The following is a 24,219-nucleotide window of genomic DNA, read 5'->3' on the forward strand; positions in this document are numbered from 1 at the left end:
GCCTCCCCCACCTCCCTTGCACCTCTGCCAGTACCACTGCTATAAGGCGAGGCAAGTGGTGGGGTGGGATGGGGCACCACAGTACAGTCCCTGCATTCTTGGCCCCCACCATCCAGCCTAGTCTTCCAGCTCCACCACATACTCCCCAAGCAAAGACGGTGGGACAGACCGCATGTCTCCCCCTGCCCCTGGGCAAGTTGCAGCTGCTTCCAGACAATGTCTGGCCCTCCACACACGCTCACCACCTTCTATATTGGCCATGCCATGCCCTCCGTCCCACCCCCAATGAGGATGCTCTGAACTAGGGCTTATTTTGGAGGTAGGGCTTATATTGTGAGCAGCATGGAAAAAAAATCATGCCGGGTCTTATTTTTAGGGTAGGTCATATTTTGAGGAAAACATGGTACTTGTTGAGTATGGTTTGTCAGCCAGTTACAAATTCATCTGATGGTGATGCTATCTATCCCACTTTTTTTTAGCTTACCAAGAAGTAAGTTGTCTACCTTGTCAAATGTCTTGCTAAAGTCTAAGTATAATGTCCACAGCATTTTGCTAGTCTACTAATTTAGTCATAATGTCAAAGAATGAAATAAGATTGGTTTGGCATGATCTGTTTTTAACCAATCTATGTTGACTTCTAGTTATTACTTTACATGTTTCTAGATGTTGGCAGATCTGTTTTTTGATTATCTTTTCCAGTATCTTCCCAGGTATTGGTGTTAGGTTGATTGGTCTGTAGCTTTCTGGTTCTGCTTTTTTTTCTTTTTTTGAAGATTGGAACTACATCAGCTCTTTTGTTCTGCTTTTTCTTTTTTGTAAATAGCTTTGAGAATTGAGTTGAATTGAAAAGCAGATTAGAAATGTAAAAACAAATAAAGGGACAGGTGTGAAGAAGAAATCACAGCTAACTTATTTCTAAGTAAGTGATGCATATGCTCATCAGAAGACATTTCACCTAGCTCAGAGCCCAAAGATACATCAATCTGCAAAACAATAGCCATTTTATCAGGCAGGAGGAAAGAGGATAAACCGGAGGAGGAGTTATGAAAAGATTATTAAGTCCTGAGAAAATGAGCAAGAAATTCAGTAAAATGTGTGAGAGAGAATTTTGGATGCTGGAAAGAATTGATGAGAGACAGACTTGAGGTCTACAATATTTCAAATCTATAGGCTGCTCCACTCTGGCATCAAGCTTCCAAACTATCAGTTAATAACAGCCATAAGAAAGTTAATTCAAAAATTACTCCTTTGGTAATGTAATCACATGTAAAGTGGTAGAACTAATTTATCCTTGGCTTTCAAAAAGATGATGTCAACATGTCTAGCCACCATTTCAGCTTATTATCTAAACTTGGTATCTTATAAGTACAGAAATAGGCAAGCTGGTGCCTGCCAGGCTCTCTGTTCTATCTGATTTTAATTTAAATGGATAAATAGGAAGCTGACACACTTCAAAGCATAGGGCAGCTTTATAAGAATGCTTCTCATGCTGGCAATGTGCTCATATATCCTAAAGAAAGACCAAATAAGCTGGGGTGATGAGGAGCTAGAAGCCCCAGCACCCCTTTGTCACCATAATGATGCCAAAAGGATGAAGCATTATGTCATAGTAGAAGTTTCACCTATCTGTACACATTGCAACATCACATGCAAGCCATGTAAGGGACAGAACTTGATTTGTGATCATTTTGGTAGTCTCCTCTGCCCCCCTCTCCCATAGGTTGAGGCCTATCATTAGAGATAAGGATGGTGAGCCAGGTCACCTATTTTGCTAGGAAAGTGCTTGGTGATTGCCCAATGTGCATTTTGTGAACATGTAAGCTTCTCTGAAGGGGTCATTTTGTAACATGCTTTTGGAATTCCAGATGGGGCGGGCATCCAAAAAGGTTACTTAGGAAAAAGGAACTCAATACCTGTGTTAACATGTAACAATCTTAAAGACCATCCAATAGTCTTCCCTATTTTGCTTCTGTTGAAGAAAAAAATTACTGTTCGGTGTTGTTTTTCTGTGTTTGTCATATGTTAGTTTTTGTAACATTTGTAATGTGCCCTGATATTCATTGGGATAGTGTGGATTACAAATAATAAATACAGAACTATATAACATTAAATACATATCTCAGTCAAAATAATTCAAATAACTAACTATGGATCTTTCTACAGAATTTTTAATAGTCCTTAAAATATGGTTTACTGCCCCCAGCCATAACTAAGAATGTGTCCTTCACAAACCAGTGTAACTCACCACAGATGGCCCAATCTCTTGTTAACCTTTACCATTTCAGCAAAACTCTCAGCTGCTTCATCATCCAACTCATTTTTTGTTAGCCTAGTCAAGAACACAAAAAGGGTTTCAGTCATGTGAATGAATGGTAGATGAGTAGTTAAAAAAGTTGTCATTCTTGTTTTTGTTGCTAATTTTCATGCAATATTATAAAAAATGCTGGCAAGCCAGAATGGATTTGAAGAAAACTCTTTTCAGTCCAATCTGTCTGCCTGCCAAGCACTATTCAATTTCTATTGTGCATATAGCCTCTGGGGCATAACTAGATGGCTGTTTCATTTTGTGCACCATTTGGTTAAGAAAGTAAGAGGTCACTCAGACTAGAGAACCAACCTACTTCCTCCTTATTCAAAGTCATTTCTATGTGTCCTGAAAACTTTTTGTTTTTGTCACTGTTGTTATTATATACAACTATGTAAATAAACAAAGAAGTTTAGGGAAATGCCTGGGGTAAAAATGGGAATCAAAGGGTCTGAGAACTTCTATTAAACATCAGCAAGTCCTGTTAACTTTTCCTCAGTTACCCTGTAGATCAGGGGTTGGTTCCACTTAACATTGCTACCAGTTCACTCGCGCGCCACTTCTGTGCATGCGCAGATCATATTTGAATGATGTCTGGGTGGGTGGGCTGAGCCTCCCCCCGCTGCTGCTACCGGTTTGCCTGAACTGGGGCGAACCAGTAGCAACCCACCACTGCTGTAGATATATTCCAATGATGTGATGTGGCATTCCCAGTATTTTTTTCCCCAGAAATTCCAGAAAAGCATTATAAATACAGTAAAACTGTAAAACATAAGCAGTCCTAAACCATGATCCCATTTCTGTCCATAGACAGAAAAAAAGAAAAACCTCTAAATGCACATCCCACTTTCAATTATTCATGGGATGTGAATATTGAGAAAATATAAAACCAATAACAAAAAAAAATGCACTATATTTTCACCTCAAAAACAATCCTCCCTCGAAGTTCTAGCCAGTTGTACATCCTGACCTACAACAGGACTCTCTTTTGCCTCTCCTCATGATTCTGCTCTTGCTTTCATTTCTGATGGACCCCTCAATACATTATTATTGACACATTATTCAGATGAATCAGTAACATTATCTATGTACCCACCTATAGTACTTAATGATTGTAGCTGCACCAAGGAAAAATATATTCTCAGTTCTATTCATTTCTTGTTCATATTGTTCAAGCCAATAGCACTGTAGCCATGGTTCTCCAAAATTTTGCAATTCTGGGCACCATTTAGGATATCTTTAAATACCATCAGCCCCTTTTGTTAGTGTCAGGACTGGCTGTTCTAGAGATAACTGTTATTCATTGTACTGATCACAATCAGCTATGCATTGTTAGAACTCCAACAGAATAAAAGAGAGGAATGGTCTGTTTTTTATTTAATTACTAAGACATATCAGACTTAAGTGTTTCATACTTTTGCTCCCCAGATGAGAAGAGTATCATAAGCAGAATCAATGTGCCAACCTCATCCTTTCCAAACAGACCACCATATAACTACCAATAATCTCAAACAACTCCAACTTGAAGAATTTTCAATCCTACCACAATACTATAATCCAACACCAACTATGGCCTTCCCATATATGAAGCATTTCACCTCCCTCCCAGGGATGAAATGCTACCGGTTCAGGCGGATTGCCCGAGCTGGTAATGAAAATGCTACTGGTTCGCATGAACCGGTAGTAAAAAAAATGCTTTTAAAAAAAAGTTCTGAGGATTGCGCGGCACAGCTGATCCTCGGAACTTTTTAAAAACTTTTTTTAGCATTTTTTTACTACCATTTGGGCAATAGGTAGTAAAAAAATGCTAAGAAAAAGTCTTTAAAATGTCCCGACAATCAGCTGTGACAATCAGCTGTGCTGTGCAATCCTCAGAACTTTAAAAAAAACTTTTAAAAGCATTTTTTATTACCCATTGCCCAAACTGGTATTTTTGTGTAAAGTGTGATAGTTTGTTTTTTGGCTCTCTGTGACTCTGAGGTTCCTGTTTGTTGCAGGGGCCATTTTGTGTGAAATCCAGCTGCTTTTACATTGTGTGTGAGTCAGTTGTGTAGCTTTTGTGTTATTTTTGTGTAAAGTGTGATAGTTGGTTTTCCCGTCACACGCCCACCAAGCCGCAACCACAGAACCAGTAGGGACAATTTTTGAATTTCACCACTGCTCCCTCCCCAGAAGGTTAGGATGCTATGAAGCAGATTTTTTCTGCCACTTTTGCAAAAAAGAGGATGTTCAAAACATCAAAAGTTTATCCCCATCTTCTGCAAATTTCTTACCAAAATATATTTACACCATTGTTGTGTTTCATCGCTTCTGCGAGGCTTTTACCTCCTTCTGTAGTGATGCTGTTAAAGGCAAGACTGTGAAGCAAATGATAAAGAGTTTTAAAAATCCAGAAAGTAGTACCACCCAAGCAACAATAACTATTTTGATTAGGTTTTAAATCATACTTTTAACAAATTAATTAACTGTAAAATTCTGAGGATGCTTTCTTAGAGAGTTACAGTATCTTACAGAAGAAGAAACTGGAAAGATTTCCTAAGTTCTATCTGTTCTGCAAATAGATCCTGGTAACGATTAATTAGCTGTTGGAAGAACACATAATTAGCTATAGACAACTAACTAAAGAATGTCTCCCACATTTTCACAATATTTTGAGCATAGCATTTCAAGCTGCATTAATGAAAAAAATTAATGACTGCAAGGCAAGCATGGGAGCAAAGTGAAAGGGCAAGCTATTTGGAAAATATGAAAAGGAATGCAGCTCCCAAGTTCCTCAACCTGTGTTTCCTGAACTCTCCAGGAACTATAATCATATATTCATTTCTGTGCATGATACAAGTTCAAAGAGAGGTCAGAGGCCCTGCTGCCTTCAGGGACTGCAATGACAAATTCAGGGAAAAACATTTTTTTTCTCCTAAGTTTGAAGCAATGTTTCTTTATGTAAACTGGCTGGGAAATTCTGGGAGTTGAAGTTCACACATCTTCAAGAAGAATACTAATTTAGAATATCTAAGATTAGGTGGCAGTTAGAAGCAGGGCTAAAGGTTCAATATAGATATACCAGACTATTGCCCTTGAGACAAACAAATAAATCTAATCAGACTTTTCTCTTAAAAAAAACAACAACAATCAGGAAGATGAGAAGTCAAAACAGCTTACTAGTATCGTTCTGCAGCTGACTGAGAAATCAAAAGACATGAAGTTCTATTGTCACTGAGAGTAGCTACTAGTCTTGGGAAAATAAGTGCCCTAATGAAATTCATTAACCAATTTCCCATGTCATACTTTTTATTGCCCCTATAAACCATCTTAAAAAGGTAAAGGTTCCCCTCGCACATATGTGCTAGTCGTTGCCGACTCTAGGGGGTGGTGCTCATCTCCGTTTCAAAGTTGAAGAGCCAGCGCTGTCTGAAGACGTCTCCGTGGTCATGTGGCCGGCATGACTAAATGCCAAAGGCGCACGGAATGCTGTTACCTTCCCAACAAAGGTGGTCCCTATTTTTTCTACTTGCATTTTTACATGCTTTCAAAACTGCTAGGTTGGCAGAAGCTGGGACAAGTAACAGGAGCTCACCCCATTACATGGCAGCACTAGGGATTCGAATCGCTGAGCTGCCAACCTTTCGATCGACAAGGTCAACGTCCTAGCCCCTGAGCCACCGCATCCCTCTTAGAGCTTAGAAAAACCATCTGAAAGCTTTGGAAAAATAAAAATCACCCAAAGTATTTGAATTGCTGTGAAAAAGATATTGAAAATAAACAAACTACATTAATTATGAGGCAAATGCAGAACAGTCTACAAATGTTTACTAATTGAACATTTACCCAAAATCACACTGTTTTCTTCCTGGAAACCAAACACAAAAGTTTAAAGGGGAGGGGGGGGAATTCCCAAGCTTAGAAATCGTCAAGGTTCTGGAAACAACAATTGAGGGTAGCCTTCCTTCTGGAACATTTTCTTTCCTTCCATATTTATTTGTATGTTATTCCCTCATAGGGCTGTAGATGATTTACACTACACAAAGAGTTTTTAAAATATTCATAAAATTGAACTAGAACAATTCACTAAAAACAGAGCTGTTGACTATTACAACAAAAAAAAATATGCTACTATTACTAGATAAAAACTTTTCTGCCAATATGTCCTCCAAAAGAGCAGCATCTTTATCATTTTTTTCTGAAGGAAATAAGGGGATGGGCAAATTTGGCTCAGGGCACAAACTCTTTCAGAAAGACCCTGAATTTTCCTTCTCTGGTTTCTAGTTCAAAAATCCTCTTGGGATGAGTATCTGGAGCATTCTCCCCCTGCTGGGCTATATAAGGAGCTCAGATTTTACCACAAGACCATTCCCAAGGAAATAAGCGAATAAATTAAAGAATGGGTGTTTCTTCAAGTCAGATCAAATAACTTTTGCCTAAAATTTATCTATTTTTTTAAAGAATGGAGGGTGAAAGTAAGTATGGGAAAGTATTGGATGAAGGTCTGCTGTTCAAAAGAAAATATCTTACTTGGTAGAAATAAACCTTGGGATTCCCATACTCTGGTAGCCAGTGATTAAAAATAAGATAATTTATATCTTTTCTTCAGCACTAAAAATATGATTCATTTCTTTGTAACAATAGCAAATCTTTGATTGTGATATGAATAAAAACAAATGGAAGATCGTGGATTTTTCCTTTTTCACATACATGAACCAAGTAAGCATGGTTGTCTGATCTTTTGGCTTACCTGGGCTGCACTGAGTGAAAAGAAATTGTATTTGGTTGCATATAATATATATAACATAGTTAATGTATATAAATAACAAACTTCCTTTATTTTTTAGTATTTTTATTATCTTGTGGGGCCACATAATCAACTGTCCAGGGAGGAATGTGGGCTATGGGCTGCAGATTGGACATGCGTGAAATAAAGAAAGAATAAGGAAGGAAGAAATCAATAGTTCTTTCTTTCTTCAACACAGCCCATTGGCTGAAGAATTTTTAGTGGAATCTAGAAAAAAAAATGGTCTCTGCTTACAGAATGTACATCATTAATAAGGAGGTCATGACTCTTTCTAAAGCTATCTAGTGATTGACACAACTAAATAGATTTTCAGAGTCTAGATTCAACTGTTTTCCTCTCAAGATTCGCCACCACTGCCCTAGAAAAATGCATAGGTTCCTCTGGGGGATGTTTCCCTGGCCTTCAATGAGACCAATTTTATTTTTATATTTTTCCATATAAAAGCCTTCCTACCTTGCGTGCATTTCTACTACTGAGCTTACATGTCTGCCTTTTTTTTAAAAAAAAAAAATATGCACAGCTACTGCCATTTATCCAAAAGAAACCCAGTAGAGCTTGCCACCTTGTGGAGGAATTAGAAATGGCTACATTTCTCATTTAAACCACGTTTAAAAGATGAAAAAAAAGTGATGGACATCCCCAACACCTTTTTTCTTTTAAAAAAAAATCTTTTAAAAGTCTTCTTGTTAAATGTTGAGGGGATACCAATGCCTATTTTATTTTTAATGTGTTTTTGTAAATTCAAATATAGACTACCAGTATCATTTTCTAACTGTCACAGTGCATTTTAAAATATCACTTACATTTGATGTTTTAAATAGATGATGCTCTACTTTATCGTTTAAAATCCATTGCCAAATGTTTATCAGCTCCTCTAGAATTCCACAGGTGCCATAGTTCCTTTTCAAAAAAAGGTGATGTCTTCTTTTGAACTGATTGCTCTTTACTTACAATAGGATGGTCGATCTACTGGGGTTTCAGAGCTGTACTTACATGTGAAGAGGAGGATCTATATAATCCATGTTTTGGGCTATCATATCTAGGTAGCAAAAATCTAAATTACTCGATGGCAGAAAAGATATTTTCTGTTGGTAGAAGGATATTTGGGCAACTTTGAAAAAAATATTTTTTAGTTTTGACATGCCCATTTAATTTTTACATGTTTTCTTTCTCAAAATGGCAGGAAATTCTAATAGAAATTTTGAGTGAACATGGTCAGAGAAGAATTGAAGGGCTGCAGAAAGGTGACCCAACTGTCCGCAAAAGTATTTCTCCAAACAATATTTGGTTGTTCTATCTAGCCAAACTTCGAATTTTTTTCCAAAGCTATAACTGTGTAAGTAAGGCCCTGGCAAAGGTATTGTGGGGAATTTAAAAAATGGCTTTCTGATGCTCTGGATCAGGGGTAGCCAACCTTTTTATATTTACTGCCCACTTTTGTATCTCTGTTAGTAGTAAAATTTTCTAACTGCCCATCAGTTCCACAGTAATGAACCGTGTATCGTCATCTGCACATGCCTCTTGCGCATTGTGGATGGGGGGGCGCCAGCTACCAGCTCTGCTTGTCTGTTACAGCTGGGTGATGTGGGAGGAGATGCGCAAGCTATTCTGGGACAGGGCTCTTTTGTTTGCAGTCGCACTATAGCGCTATTTAGTTTCACTTACGTAACATGAACTAAACTTATGCGCAGTTGATACAAATAGTGTATTTTCAGAAATTTAAATTGTCACAGGGAATTTTATGAATACCTAATGACAATATTTTTAAATAATGCTATGAAAATTTTTTTAAAAGTCAATTAAATTAAAAAAAAAGGAAAGTGCTTCAGTATCGGACAAAACCCCTATCGCCCACCATGACAGCTGGAACACCCACTAGTGGATGGTAGGGACCAGGTTGACTACCACTGCTCTGGATGATAGGATGAAGGAGAAAAGAAAAGTAACATTGACAGTGACACCAGAATATCGAGGTTCTGCACAAAAGGATAATGCCAGTTCTGCAAAGCTCATTGAGCAATTCTGAAATCTAGAGGGCCTTCTGGGTGGCATGTGGCATGAATATCAGTCTCCTCATAAACATTTTACCTGATATTGGTTAAGGTGGGGTGATTTTTCAGTGCCTCTGCAAAAGCTTTTGCTCCTTCATCCCCAATCTTGTTACCCCACATTCTGCCAAAGACAAAAAGACCAGGTACATTAAAGAATATTACCATCATGGGTTTTTAAAAAATATTTTTTAAAATCCTGCCTTTATTATTTTTATACATAACTCAACCCAGCAAGCATTCTTAATACGCCTTTCTATTCCTACTTTTTCTCCACAATAGCAAGCCTTTGAGGCAAATTAAGCTGAGGCAAAGTGACTGGCCAAAGTTACCCAGCTGGCTTTCATGCCTAAGGCAGGACTAGAACTCACATCTCCTATTTTTTAGCTTAATACATTACAATAAGCCACCAGAATCACACTATCCCAAAGGTGCTTTTTTTAAAAAAGGCAACTGGACTTTCTGCTCAGAAAGCACCTTTGGGACAACTGACCAGACTACAGGGAGGAGGGCTTGGGGCATATTTCTTATATGTGAATTTTGTGCCAAATACCTCAGAGCTTGCTTTCATTTTGTTTGCTTTCAGTTCATACTCAGTAAAAGTACCTTTCTCTACAAACAATGGAGTTGGGGGTTTTCTTTCTTGAGTATTGAAAGGAGGTATTCCTGACAACAAATTTGCAAGTAGATAGGAAGCTAACAATGGGATTAGAAATGAGGGTTAATAAAGCTAGACTTTTTAGCAACATAAATGTTAAAATGAAGTTACAAATTGTCTTTGTTTAACAACCAATTGTTCAGCGATGGGTCAAATTTACGATGGTGCTGAATGACCAGACCTCATACACAGTGATCATGACTTTGGGTCATTGCAAAGTCCCACAGTCATGATCACTATTTTTTTTAATCAATTTTTATTGATTTTTTTTTCTTCACATGCACACCCACATATTTTATGAACAGAGTATTGGCCATATCATATCTTATACAACTTAACATATCCAAATACATTTTACTTAGTTACAATTTCTGCCAAAGTGTTCTTTTTCCATATTTTAAATCATATCTTAATATTGTTTATATAAACAATATGCTTGTTTATATAAACCACATCTTCTTTCGCCCTCAAATTCTATTTTCTCCATTTTTACTGATATAGATTCTCTTTTATTATTTTTTAGATAATTCATTTTTTATCCTGATATGTTCAAACATGTTCGGGGCTGCCTTTCTTTCATTTCATTTTTTTGTTTTGTTTTACAGCAATCTTTCTTTTCTCTTTCCTCTCCCTCCCTTCTTTTATCCTTCCTACTTTCTTCCCTCCTCTCCTACTTCTCTACTTCCCCTTCCTTTCTCCCCCTCCTCCTTTCTTCCTCCCTATCTAACCTTCTCTCCTACTCTTATTTCCCCTCCCTTTCTTCCTCCCCTCTTCCCTTTCTTCTTTTTCTCTTTCCTTTTCCCTTTCTTCCCTCTCTCTACTCCTTCTTATCTCTCTCTCTATTTACTGTATTCATTTTATTTATTTATTTATTTTTATTTATTTCAATTTTTATACCGCCCTTCTCCCGGAGGACTTAGGGCGGTGTACAGCCAAGTAAAAATTCAATATATAAACATTAAAAAGAGGTTAAAAAGAAATATTATAATGTGGCCGAAATTTTAAAACCATTTAAAATCTTAAAACATAAATACCCCAATAAAATTTCAATCCAGTCCCGCTTGAATAAATAGGTGCGTTTTCAGCTCACGCCGAAAGGTCCGAAGATCAGGCAATTGACGAAACCGGGGAAGTTCATTCCAGGCGTAGGAGCTCCAACAGAGAAGGCCCTTCCTGGGGCCGCCAGCCGACATTGCTTGGCGGACGGCACCCTGAGAAGGCCCTCTCTGTGTGGCGTCTGGTCGGTGGGAGGCACAAGGTAACAGCAGGCGGTCCCGTAAGTACCCGGGTCCTAAGCCATGGAGCGCTTTAAAGGTGGTAACCAAAATCTTGAAGCGCACCCGAAAGACCACAGGAAGCCAGTGCAAGCTGCGCAGGATTGGTGTTACATGGGAGCAACGAGTTGCCCCCACTATTACCCGCGCAGCTGCATTCTGGACTAGTTGCAGCCTCCGGGTGCACTTCAAGGGCAGCCCCATGTAGAGAGCATTGCAATAGTCCAAGCGGGAAGTGACAAGGGCATGAGTGACCGTGCATAAGGCATCCCGGTCAAGAAAGGGGCGCAACTGGCGCACCAAGCGCACTTGGTGGAAGGCCCTCTTGGAGACGGCCGCCAAATGATCGTCAAACGACAGTCGCCCATCCAAGAGGACACCCAAGTTGCGCACCCTCTCCGTTGGGGCCAATAACTCGCCCCCCACAGCCAGCTGCGGCTGCAGCTGACTGTACCGGGGTGCCGGCATCCACAGCCACTCCGTCTTGGAGGGATTGTGCTTGAGTCTGTTTCTCCCCATCCAGACCCGTACAGGCTCCAGACACCGGGACAGCACTTGACAACCGTTGGGGTGGTTCGGGGTGGAAAAGTACAGCTGAGTATCATCAGCGTACAGATGATAACTCACCCCGAAACCACTGATGACCTCACCCAGCGGCTACATGTAGATGTTGAACAGGAGGGGCGAGAGAATCGACCCCTGAGGCACCCCACAAGTAAGGTGCCTCGCGGTCGACCTCTGCCCCCCTGTCAACACCGTCTGCGACCAGTCGGAGAGATAGGAGGAGAACCACCGATAAACTCCCAACCCCTCCAACCGGTGCAGCAAGATACCATGGTCGATGGTATCAAACGCCGCTGAGAGATCTAATAGGACCAGGGCAGAGGAACAACCCCTATCCCTGGCCCTCCAGAGGTCATCTACCAACGCGACCAAAGCTGTCTCCGTACTGTGACCGGCCTGGAAGCCAGACTGGAACGGGTCTAGATAGACAGCTTCATCCAGGTACCGGGGAAGCTGCCATGCAACCACACTCTCTACAACCTTCGCCACAAAGCGAAGGTTGGAGACAGGACGATAATTTCCCAAGATAGCTGGGTCCAGGGAAGGCTTCTTGAGGAGGGGTCTCACCACTGCCTCTTTCAAAGCAGCGGGGAAAACCCCTTCCATCAATGAAGCATTTATAATTCCCCGGAGCCAGCCTCGTGTCACTTCCTGAGTAGCCAGCACTAGCCAGGAAGGACACGGGTCCAGTAAACATGTGGTCGCATGTAGCCTCCCCAGTAACCTGTCCACGTCCTCGAGAGCCACAGTCTCAAACTCGTCCCAAATAACCTCAACAAGACGTGCCTCTGCCATCCCACTTGGATCATCGCAATTTTGGTCTAGACTATCCCGAAGCTGAACGATTTTATCTCCTCACTAAATTTTCAGTTCAGTATTTTTCATTATGGTGTCCAGACAACCCCGTTTTTTCCTCCATTTATTGAGTGTATTTCTCAGAATTCCCCTCATATATTTTTATTTATTAACAATGTATTTCAACTTATTCCTTTTAATTAGTTCAACCTTCCACCTCTTATTTTCTTTAAATTCATATTCCCAGTTCAATAATTTTTTTTCTCTTTCATTAGCATACATCATTTACTAACATTTCAATTTTATTCAATTTTATATCTCAGTTTCAATTATTTTCACCTATAAACCATTCTGTCTTTCACATTTCATCTGCTGGTCTATTTTTCATAAATAGTTTACTCCTTCCTTTTTTACTTCTTGCATATATTTCATTTCATCCTTATTTATATCATTTGCTAACTTTTCAGTTTTACATCTTATTTTCAATTAATTTCTTTGCTCTTTTCAATATTTAAAACATATTTCTTTACCATCCACTATTGTTCTCTCCAATTCATACATCCTCAGACAACAAAACATATAACCCATTTTATCTTTCACATTTCATCTACTTCTCCATTTTACGTTAAACAGTATATTTCTTCTTTTTTACTTCTTACATACACTTCATTTCATCCTTGCTTACTTCCCCTTTACAATAATCTATATATTTCTTCTAATTTACTTCTTATATACAGTTTCTACTACTAATATCCTTCCCTTAAATCAACCTATTGACTTTTTAATTTCCTTTCTGTTATCCATTTTTTCTTCCCCTTTTAACCATTTTCTTTCAGTCTCTCCAGAATTCCATTACTTAACGTTTTCCTCCCTTTCTCCCATTCTCTTATCTTTTTCTTGTATCTTCCTTTCTTCTTTTCTCTTTCCTTTTCCCTTTCTTCTTTTCTCTTTCCTTTTCCCTTTCTTCCTCCCTCTTCCCTTTCTTCTTTTTTGAGAGATACTTCCCCCTATCCATTTTTATTCTGACACTGTCAATCCCAGTGTAATCATCTGTTTTTATCTCCTTTTCAACATTGTATTCTTGCTCCTCTTGCTTCTCACTCATATTTTCTTTTTCCTTTTTTTTATTCTAACCAGTCCTTTGCTTCTTTATTTCCCTTAAACGCTTCTCGCACCTTTTGAAACATCTCCCTTAGTTCCTCATACTCATGCTCCCAACTCTCCATGTTATCAATTTAAAGAGAAAGGATTTTTGAATTTATTATTTTAGCTTATGTATAATTCAAATTCAAGTCCATATAATGTCTCTTTTTTCTTTCCAAATAATGTCCAATTCAAATGTTCATTTAAATCGTTCCAGTTTCCACTCCTTTTTGAAATCGTGCTTTAGCTGTTTAAACAAATACTCCTCCAGTAGTTTCCCATGGTGGTCTAAGTAATGCAATGCTTTCCTTCCACCAGCAGATGTCTCTCTCCAATTCACAAATCCCCCAGCAACAAAAAGTCAGTTGTTAATCTACAAAGATAATTACTTTCTCTTCTTTAATTAAATCCTTTTGTTGTTAAAGAATGCTTTTTCTCAGTTTTCTTTTTCTTTTATTATTTTTAATTTCTTCCAAATCCAATTTTAAATCCAGATGGGAAGTTTTTCTTTTAGGGCTTTGATTTTAAAGTTACTCTTTGTTTTTTGTTTTCCCTTCACTTTGAATTTCCGCGTGCCAATTAGCCACTAATTTCGGGTTGGGACTTCTTTCAAGCTTTAAAAATGTTTCCTTCTTACCTGTGAGTTGGCCGATCTCTCACTCGGTAACAATACTTCGTTCAATCACCACTCCTGCTCAAATCTTAGCCCAGTTGCCCCAGCTTGTAGTGGCCATTTCAATGGCTGCTGCCCCCGCCATCTGGTCAAAGAGCTGCCTCCGACCTTTCGAGGAACTTGCCTGTTCCTCTTGGTCTTCCAAGACACCTCTCTCTCTCCCCCACCCCTCCAAGATGGTTCCAGTCGTAGACCACCTGACAGCAGTTTGTCTGGTTGGGTTTTTGCAAAGCTCATTAGAGCTTTGCTATTTCCTAACCAATATTGCTGCGACACTTCCGGTTTCTCCTCAGTCATGATCACTACTTGTGAGTTTCCCTGCCAGTTTCTTGCAAGCAAACTCAAGGGGAAGTCAACTGGAAGTAGGAAGTCATGGTCATGTGAGGTCCTTATTTAGTGACCCATGTGATCCTTGTTTAAAGACCACAACTAACCTCCTGAATGTGTTGCCACTAGGCAGCAAGGTCACATAGTTTTTTGGTTTATGACCATATCGCTTAATGGCAGTTTCTGGTTCCAATTAGCATCATTAAATGAGGACTACGTGTACTGGTTTCTGTCCAGAACATTTTTAAAAAATGCCACACTTACCCAATTTCATATATTTTTAATTATTAACAATGTATTTCAACTTATTCCATTTTTACATTACAACCTTTTAGTTAGTTCAATCTTCCACCTCTTATTTTCTTTAAATTCTTATTCCCAGTTCAATATTTTTTTTTCTCTTTCATTAGCATACATCAGTTACTAACATTTCAATTTTATTCAATTTTATATCTCACTTTCAATTATTTTCATCTATAAACCATTCTTTCTTTCACATTTCATCTGCTGGTCTATTTTTCTTAAACAGTATACTCCTTCCTTTTTTACTTCTTGCATATATTTCATTTCATCCTTGCTTATATCATTTGCTAACTTTTCAGTTTTATATCTTAATTTCAATTAATTTCTTTGTTCTTTTCAATATTTAAAACATATTTCTCTACCATCCGCTATTGTTCTCTTGAATCCATACATCCTCAGACAACAAAACATATAACCCATTTTATCTTTCACATTTCATCTGCTTCTCCATTTTACATACTATTACAGTATAGTTCTTCTTTTTTGCTTCTTACATACACTTCATTTCATCCTTGCTTACTTCCCTTTTACAATAATCTATATATTTCTTCTAATTTACTTCTTACATACAGTTTCTATTACTAATATCCTTCCCTTAAATCAACCTATTGATGTTTTAATTTCCTTTCTGCTATCCATTTTTCTTCCCCTTTTAGCCATTTTATTTCGGTCTCTCCAGAATGCCATTACTTAATATTTTCCTCCCTTTCTCCCATTCTCTTCTACTTTTTTTTTCTTGTATCTTCCTTTCTGCTTCCTTTCTCTAATTTTTACTCTTTTAATTTTCCCCCTTTTCCCATTTCTTTCTCCTTTCTTCTTTTTTGAGAGATACTTTTCCCTATCCATTTTTATTCTGTCACTGTCAATTCCAGTGTAATCATCTGTTTTTATCTTCAATTATTTCCTTTTCAACATTGTATTCTTGCTCCTCTTGCTTCTCACTCATTTTTTCTTTTTCCTTTTTTTACATTCTAATCAGTCCTCTGCTTGTTTATTTCCCTTAAACGCTTCTCGCACCTTTTGAAACATCTCCCTTAGTTCCTCATACTCATGCTCCCAACTCTCTATGTTATTAATTTAAAGAGAGAGGATTTTTGAATTTATTATTTTACCTTATGTATAATTCAAATTCAAGTCCATATAATGTCTCTTTTTTCTTTCCAAATAATGTCCAATTCAAATGTTCATTTAAATCGTTCCAGTTTCCACTCCTTTTTGAAATCGTGCTTTAGCTGTTTAAACAAATACTCCTCCAGTAGTTTCCCATGGTGGTCTAAGTAATGCAATGCTTTCCTTCCACCAGCAGATGTCTCTCTCCAATTCACAAATCCCCCAGCAACAAAAAGTCAGTTGTTAATCTACAAAGATAATTACTTTCTCTTCTTTAATTAAATCCTTTTGTTGTTAAAGAATGCTTTTTCTCAGTTTTCTTTTTCTTTTATTATTTTTAATTTCTTCCAAATCCAATTTTAAATCCAGATGGGAAGTTTTTCTTTTAGGGCTTTGATTTTAAAGTTACTCTTTGTTTTTTGTTTTCCCTTCACTTTGAATTTCCGCGTGCCAATTAGCCACTAATTTCGGGTTGGGACTTCTTTCAAGCTTTAAAAATGTTTCCTTCTTACCTGTGAGTTGGCCGATCTCTCACTCGGTAACAATACTTCGTTCAATCACCACTCCTGCTCAAATCTTAGCCCAGTTGCCCCAGCTTGTAGTGGCCATTTCAATGGCTGCTGCCCCCGCCATCTGGTCAAAGAGCTGCCTCCGACCTTTCGAGGAACTTGCCTGTTCCTCTTGGTCTTCCAAGACACCTCTCTCTCTCCCCCACCCCTCCAAGATGGTTCCAGTCGTAGACCACCTGACAGCAGTTTGTCTGGTTGGGTTTTTGCAAAGCTCATTAGAGCTTTGCTATTTCCTAACCAATATTGCTGCGACACTTCCGGTTTCTCCTCAGTCATGATCACTACTTGTGAGTTTCCCTGCCAGTTTCTTACAAGCAAACTCAAGGGGAAGTCAACTGGAAGTAGGAAGTCATGGTCATGTGAGGTCCTTATTTAGTGACCCATGTGATCCTTGTTTAAAGACCACAACTAACCTCCTGAATGTGTTGCCACTAGGCAGCAAGGTCACATAGTTTTTTGGTTTATGACCATATCGCTTAATGGCAGTTTCTGGTTCCAATTAGCATCATTAAATGAGGACTACGTGTACTGGTTTCTGTCCAGAACATTTTTAAAAAATGCCACACTTACCCAATTTCATATATAGTTTTACTTTTCTTGATGGCGTAAGCAAGACTTTTCCCTCCCTCTGTTGTTATCTTGTTTGCTCCAATCCTGCAAAGAAATTATTTTCCTGGAAATCAAATCAACAAACATTTTTGTTTCAATGCTGTTTTAGATACCTAACATTGTTTTGGAAAAAAACGGCCTTTTCACCATGGCTCAGTTAGCCTTATGCCCCATTCCTACACCCACATATAATCTGATAATCTCAGTTCCAATCCTTATGCTGCCTTTATTACCTGTGTTCTGCCTTGCTGCTGCATGGTGGTGTTCTGCTTTCAGATATGTAGGGGTTTTAAGCTACCTGGCTTTGCTGCCCCTCTTCTTTCTAACTGACATCAGCTTGCAAATATTTGTCAATTATATCTTTGCTGTGACTGGCAGATAGAGAAGGCATGCCTAAACCAGCTTAGGGTGTTTTTACTACTTTACCGTTATGATTAATCACAGTTTCACATTTGCCACACTCTAAGTCATGGGTGTCAAACTTGCTGTCATGTGACGTTTTATGACGTTTTTCCTCTTTGTGGAGCTGGAGTGGACATGGTCTTTGTGTATGCATTTGGCCTGTGGGCCGCCAGTTTGACACCCCTGTTTTAAGTAATAGCTAATTTTTAAAAAGTGGAAGCTTCCAACATTCTTCACAGAAGAAGCCAGCAAACTAGTCTGCTCTGATATCATTCAACCAAGATTTAGCATTGCATTGAACACAACTACTTGCCTTTTATTAGTGCATTATGCTTTTAGTTCATACTGTGTAATCTTTCTGTTCTTTTATGAATTTTTAAAAGTAGAGTGTTTACAGTAATTTTAATCAATAGGTAGACTTCTTGGTGAACTAAGTCTGAACCTGTCATATGACCTGTTTTTTTAAACATGCACTGAAAGCTGTATTGTTGCAACTGTATTGTTGCTTTGTTCTAACAAGAAATATTAGTTCATAAATTTTACTATTCATAAAATATAGTACAATACTATACAATTAGCTTTCTTAAATTTTCCCTATGGATATTTTAAAAAATACATCAACATTTTGGAATAAAAAGCAGATAAGTATATCATCTGATCCATTCTTTTTTTGAGGGGGGGATGGGAAATCCTTCTGGAATTATGATTAATAAAACATTTAGGATCCAAATACTAATAATTTTTACCTTGGATATTCCTTCATGGGCTTTTATGCTGATAAAAGTCCATAAAGGAATAGACAAAGGTTGCTTATTATCTACTTTTAATTGATTCATTAAAACTAAACAGATATGCATAGTGCACAAATCATATGCAGGTTGAATCTTGGAAATTTTTGTTGGGAGAATGTGTAAATTAATTTGTAATCTAATTAAAAATTAAAATGTAATATGGGCAGATGAGTTTGCTCATCCTTCTAAAACAAGGCAATTAAAATATTGAACAAGGTCTTTTATTCTTTGCACTAATGTGCTTATATGGAAAAAGTTTCTAAAGCTGATGAATCCTAGTCAAAACTACAATCTTAAAATAATTTTGGAAAACATTCATATGGGAAGAATATTCTTAAATTCGAATACAGGTGGTCAGTGACACTACAGGCTGCTTATTATGGTCACAAGTTGTGGTCATTAAGCGAGCTGCCCAGGTATTGCCTCCCTAACTGACCACAGTCCCTGATCTCCAGTTATTAAGTAATTAGGCAGATTGTTAAGCAGAAGATAAGGTTCCTTAGGAGTTGGGAGGCCCTGGGAGGTCTAGTGCAGACCCAGGCTTGTATTGCACTATCTTTCTAGCTCACAAGTGACCAGGGCATCTCCCATTCTGATGGACCCTGTGCTTTGCTTCCTGCCATACTGGGTCTCCATAGGCCTTGGGTACCATACCCTCCTCCCTATATCTTTGGGAAGAAGCCACTCTGTCACAAGGTCTTCCTACATAATGGTGCCTATTTTGAAAGCATTCACAGAATGCTTTCAAAATGCAGAATGACACGCCCTCAGCTTCTTTATACAATGGAGGTCATGTGGTGCCATCCCAGAAGTAGGCACCATTTCAGAGAGGTATACATATGGAGTCACTACAATATCCCTGCTTTTGTTCATAAGGGTGGGCCAATTGCTAAGAGATTGAATTTTGTTCCCATGACTGCAGAGGCAGTGTAGAGACTATTGACTTTGGGCAAGGATTATAAATCCCTTTGTTCAGTGTCACTATAATTGAAAAGTTGCTGAACAATCATAAATCAAGGATTATTTGTATACTGAGTGGTTGATTCTGCCACTTATAAACCCTTGACAATTCATGACATTTATAGAATGGGACTGCTAGAGAAATCTGTAGGAATACTTTTAGTTTTTCATATTTACATAATACAATATAGCCAATTGACTATATCAGATATGAGCATCAGTCACAACAAAATGAGATTAGATACAGTGAAGTGTTATAAAATGTACACAAATCCTCACATGTATGACCACATAAGATAATTGTGCAGCTTGGATTTAACAAATCCAAAGCCACTCCTGAGTTGCCTCCATGTCTATCATTTTTCCTGCAGGAAATATCAGCAATTAATCTAAACAAAAAAATTTCCAACTAAAACTGTCAAAGATTTGTACTTATATGATGGTACCTCAACAGTGGTTGTTGAACATTTCCATTCCATCCAAATCCTCTCTAGCCAGTGATCTTGGAATAATAATTATCCTTCTACTAATTTTGATTAACTGGACCCCCATGTGATAATTTTATCTCAGTTGAACCCAATGATAACTGCAAGGCTAACAGTCAAGCTAAGACCCTCAAAGTTTTCAATCTTAGGATTTTCAAGATAGATCATGGATGTTCACGTAAAATGGCTCTTATATGAAGATTCACACTTTCCTATAAATTAAATTCCTATAATTTTTACCATGATGGGACTAATCAGAAAATTCTCTAACTCACTTAACGAAAATTGTTTCCCTTCACTGATCTTCTCACTCCACCCAAATACTTATTATTCCTCCCAACAACTTTTTTCTAGGCTACTAGATACCACTCTAAATAAAACACTGATGTCTGTCTGTCTATACATATACATTCAAACCCTCTCCATACAGCCCACCTCGATATACAGTGGGGCAGGTTCCTCTCTGTGCTTCCGGAAATCTAGCACCATTTCCGTTCATGAAAATCTCAGTGGGTTAATTCAGAAGTACTTTTTACTATACAAGCAAGCAACCCGGGTTCAAACAAGCTTATTCTTCTCCCATTCCATCAGATTGGGAAAAGATTCTCCATGGGAGGGACTCTGCATACTGCACAGTTATATTGCTCCAAAGCTCAGAGATACTTAACCTTAATATCCAACATTATATGAAAAAATTTTGTGGTAGTTGAGGAGGCAGAGTCCATTTTTGAAGGTTTAATCACTTGAGAGCTAGGGTGGTATAGGGATGGGAAAGATACTTACTTAACATAGATGAGGCTTGGACATTCCTCAATGAGTCTTGCCACATACTTTGCTCCAATATCGGTAATCTGGTTGTTATATAAGCTTTGGAAGGAATAATAGAAGTTCAGGTATTAGCTAATTAAGTTAATTACATCAAATACATTTTTTTTTAAAAAAGTACAAATACAATTTCCTAATTATAATGTAATTGAGACGGAAGTTTGTTTCCTTTGCACAAGAATCAATAAAAATTAAAGAAGCAGTTCCATATAGTTTCGGACCTCTAAAAATTTGTTATGATGTGCTGCTCATTCAATAGTTTTTTATGCATATACTGCTTTTTCGATTGACTATAGAATAAAAGCCATTAAATTCAAGGCAGTTTCTTCTAAGTGGACAAGTATGAGTTTGCACTATTAAAACAGAAATTAACATTTCCTCTTTTATTGTATTTACAACTGTATTTACTTTGTATTTCTTTGACCACAGCGGAATCCTCCACACACATACACCACTAGCACCACCCAACCACTACTACCACCACCATCACCACTGGCAGGACAAATTATAGTATATGAACAGGGAGCAAATCTCACTCTCTAGCACTGATAATATTACTTAGTTGGGTAATGAAATACCTGCAAGCAAATAACTAAGCTCAGAGAGCACCAAAGATTCCATCATTCAATCCTGAGCTACATATATTCTTTTTTTATCAATTTGGTATGCTGGATAGGGGTTTGTGGACATTGAAATTCAACCTCTGCAAATAAAATGGGTTATTAGCATGTAGTGAATCAGGCATTGCACCTCTGCCTAATTTTCCTAGTGCTCTTCAATTTATCTCCATTCAATAACTTTCCAATTGTTACTATGTTATTTCATGATGCTGCACTAAATATAAAAATACTAAAGACCGGATATAAACAAACAAACAAACAAACAAACGTTGAGAACAATCAAGTAATGGATCAAATGATCTGACAATGATCTAGATATGGAAGTCATTATTCTTTCACATTATTCTCCTTGATAATGGGAACACGCCCTTCACACAATGAGTATCTGAGCTCGTCCTTTGTACATACCCCAAATAAGACACAATTTTGAATTTGGACAGCTCCTCATAAAGCACTCTCACACCTTGATCTGTGATCTGGTTCACGCTCACCCTAAAGTAAAAGAAAGACGTGATAAAGTAGCTGGCTCACAGCCCCATATATATTGAAGTATGATCCTTTTAATTCAAAGAAGCATCAGCAGATTTAGCTTTCTTTGTAATACCATCAATGTTTGATCTTTCTTTTTTCCTTCACTAACTGAAGCAATTTATCCATAAATAATAATATCTAAAAGAAACTGTTTATAATTCCTACAAGTAATATTTTAGGGATTCCAGGAATCACTCAAAGGACAATTTTACCAGCACTGTGTAGATTAGAGGGTGGAAAAAGTAAGGATGAAGAGTCTGCTCCCTGATTCTTTCAAGGAGAAGTAGCTTCTTTCCTTATATCAGTTCCTATTAGATTATTGTGTTACTGTACCTGAGTACTGCCAGATGGCTAAAGCAAGGCTGCAGCTGCTTGATCCCATAATCATTGATGTTGTTATTGTCCAGATCAAGGGCCAAGCGTTTCTGGAAATGATGCATAACAAAGGAGATGGCACTGCAGTCAGCGGAGTAGGCATTGCAGTAAGTCAGCTTGATGTAGTTGGCACGCATGCACTTGGCAACCCCTTTACCAACTTTCTCACTCTGCGTCTCATAGATGCATCTCAGCATCCAAACAAAGTTTGGCATTACTTGTACCTGTTTGTATTCCTTCAGCCTTGCCCGAGAAAGACCCTTCAGATGAGACTTCATGCTTTCAAAAAAATAGGCAAGAAGAATCCTCCTTTTCTTCTTGACTGTACTCAGAGGAATCAGATGCCTCAAGAGTTTCTGCCTTGCCTTGGAAAGCAAGCCACACAAGAAGAGGTTAGTAAAATGAAAGTGCTCTTTATTTCGGAAAGGATCCCCTCCTGTTGGGTGGTAATTTTTTGACCAGGAAAGAGGCAAGCAGGAAGACAGAGTAGTGTCTTGCATGGAGCATTCAGCAAAGAACTGCAGCAAATCTCTGGCCCCTACTTTCTCATCTGTTACCAGATAAAAAGCTGTGAAAAATGACTGCAAGGTCAAGTGCAGGAATTCATAGCAAGATTGGTCTACAATACCTTCATAATTAGGAACTGTCCTGAGAAATCCTAAATGTAAATCCTGCTCAAGGAGGTCACTAAGGACTTCCTCTTGCTCAAAGACAAAGAGAGATTTCTGCATCCCTATGTAGGCTATTTTACTCAGTGCAAACAATTTCTCTTTATTGGACCTGTATGTTTCTTCTTGGCTTCTGTTGTTCTTCTTTAGAATATTTCTCTTTTGAATGCGATTAAGGTGGACTTCAGTCATGAGCAAGAATATGTCTGTTAGAGTGACAGTGAAGTCTGGGAGCTCATGGCTATCAAATGCAGAATGGAAATGTTCAAAGCATTTGAATATAATCCAGCAAAATAATGGCACCGAACACAAACTGCTTAGATTTGGGTTGGCTTCCAGTTGATTCAAAACCAAAGCCCGACATCTTTCATCTTTGAAGAACATTTTAGTATAATCTTTCAGGTTACTACTGGAAAACCCTCGAAGATGTACTTTCTTCCGGACAATGTTTTTAACAATTTCTGTCCCTGTCCTGGCTGTCAGAATTTTTCTAGATCCCTTCAAAAGTTTTCCACTGAGGAGGCCCACCAGAAGAGCAAGTGGGTGAATAGATTCAGTGGGCGAGCAGATTTCAGGAATACTACTGAGATCAAAATCAGAATGAATTTCATCAAATCCATCAAATGTAAACAAGACAGTATGAGGAAATTTTACAATGAAGTTGAAAACTTCCTCTTGATCCTGATCTGGGAAACAGTTATACTTGAAGAGAAGATCCTTTAAACAAAAGGCTTCTTCTTGCTTGAAACAGCTGAACATTCGGCATCGGAAACAAAAGAAGAATTTGGCCCCTACATCAAAGGCATTCTTGGACCAGAGATTTTGCATCTTTTGCAGTAACATGGACTTTCCAATCCCAGCATCCCCAAAGATATAGATGGTTTCTCCATTTTCATTGATCAGCCCAAAACTGTCACTAAGTAGATCTTCTAAAGCATCCACATTACTGAGTTTCTCATTTTTATGATTGAGAAACTCCATAATGTTGGTAGAATATATTTCTTCAAGCAACATGTCTTCCTTTTGGGCATATGACATGACGAACTTTGTTTCTCGGCCCAATTCATCTTTAAGTTTCTGCTGGTATCTGCTGACTAAAGATAAAGCTGAGTATTATTAAATGAATTTTAGGCCAGTTCACGTAACCGAAAGATTTCTAGGAGCCATTTAAAAAAATTATACTACTAACAGATGATATGATCTATTTAAATTGTATTTTATCATATTTCTCTGCAATATGTGAGAATTTTCAAAGCAGCTATGGAATGTCTCAAGGGATTGGCACTCCACTCAAAAAGTAATAGAAAAACACACATACACTCATAAACTTCTCTTTACACATATAGACTTCCTCCACAGAAGTATATTGCTGTAAATGTATGCCAGGAAATTGATGTC

General features: G+C 38.0%; 1 protein-coding gene across 7 annotated transcripts in view; it reads right to left on the minus strand.

Moving 5' to 3' along the window:
• Positions 1–24,219, minus strand: part of NOD1 (nucleotide binding oligomerization domain containing 1) — a 75,448-nt gene that overhangs the window by 17,812 nt on the left and 33,417 nt on the right. For 3 of the 7 annotated variants that reach the window (XM_058179863.1, XM_058179865.1, XM_058179869.1), the window contains 7 exons: positions 22,112–23,915; positions 21,656–21,739; positions 20,586–20,669; positions 17,126–17,209; positions 9,180–9,263; positions 4,579–4,662; positions 2,246–2,329 (listed from right to left, as the gene is read on the minus strand). In XM_058179863.1, the coding sequence (XP_058035846.1) occupies positions 2,246–2,329; positions 4,579–4,662; positions 9,180–9,263; positions 17,126–17,209; positions 20,586–20,669; positions 21,656–21,739; positions 22,112–23,915 (2,308 nt within the window). Of the gene's footprint in view, positions 1–2,245; positions 2,330–4,578; positions 4,663–9,179; positions 9,264–17,125; positions 17,229–20,585; positions 20,670–21,655; positions 21,740–22,111; positions 23,916–24,219 lie in introns of those variants that run through there. The other 4 variants (XM_058179864.1, XR_009154806.1, XM_058179866.1 and 1 more) reach the window with 4 other exon arrangements.

The sequence above is a fragment of the Ahaetulla prasina genome, chromosome 4 (genome assembly GCF_028640845.1).
Source record: "Ahaetulla prasina isolate Xishuangbanna chromosome 4, ASM2864084v1, whole genome shotgun sequence".
Classification (NCBI taxonomy): Eukaryota; Metazoa; Chordata; class Lepidosauria; order Squamata; family Colubridae; genus Ahaetulla; species Ahaetulla prasina.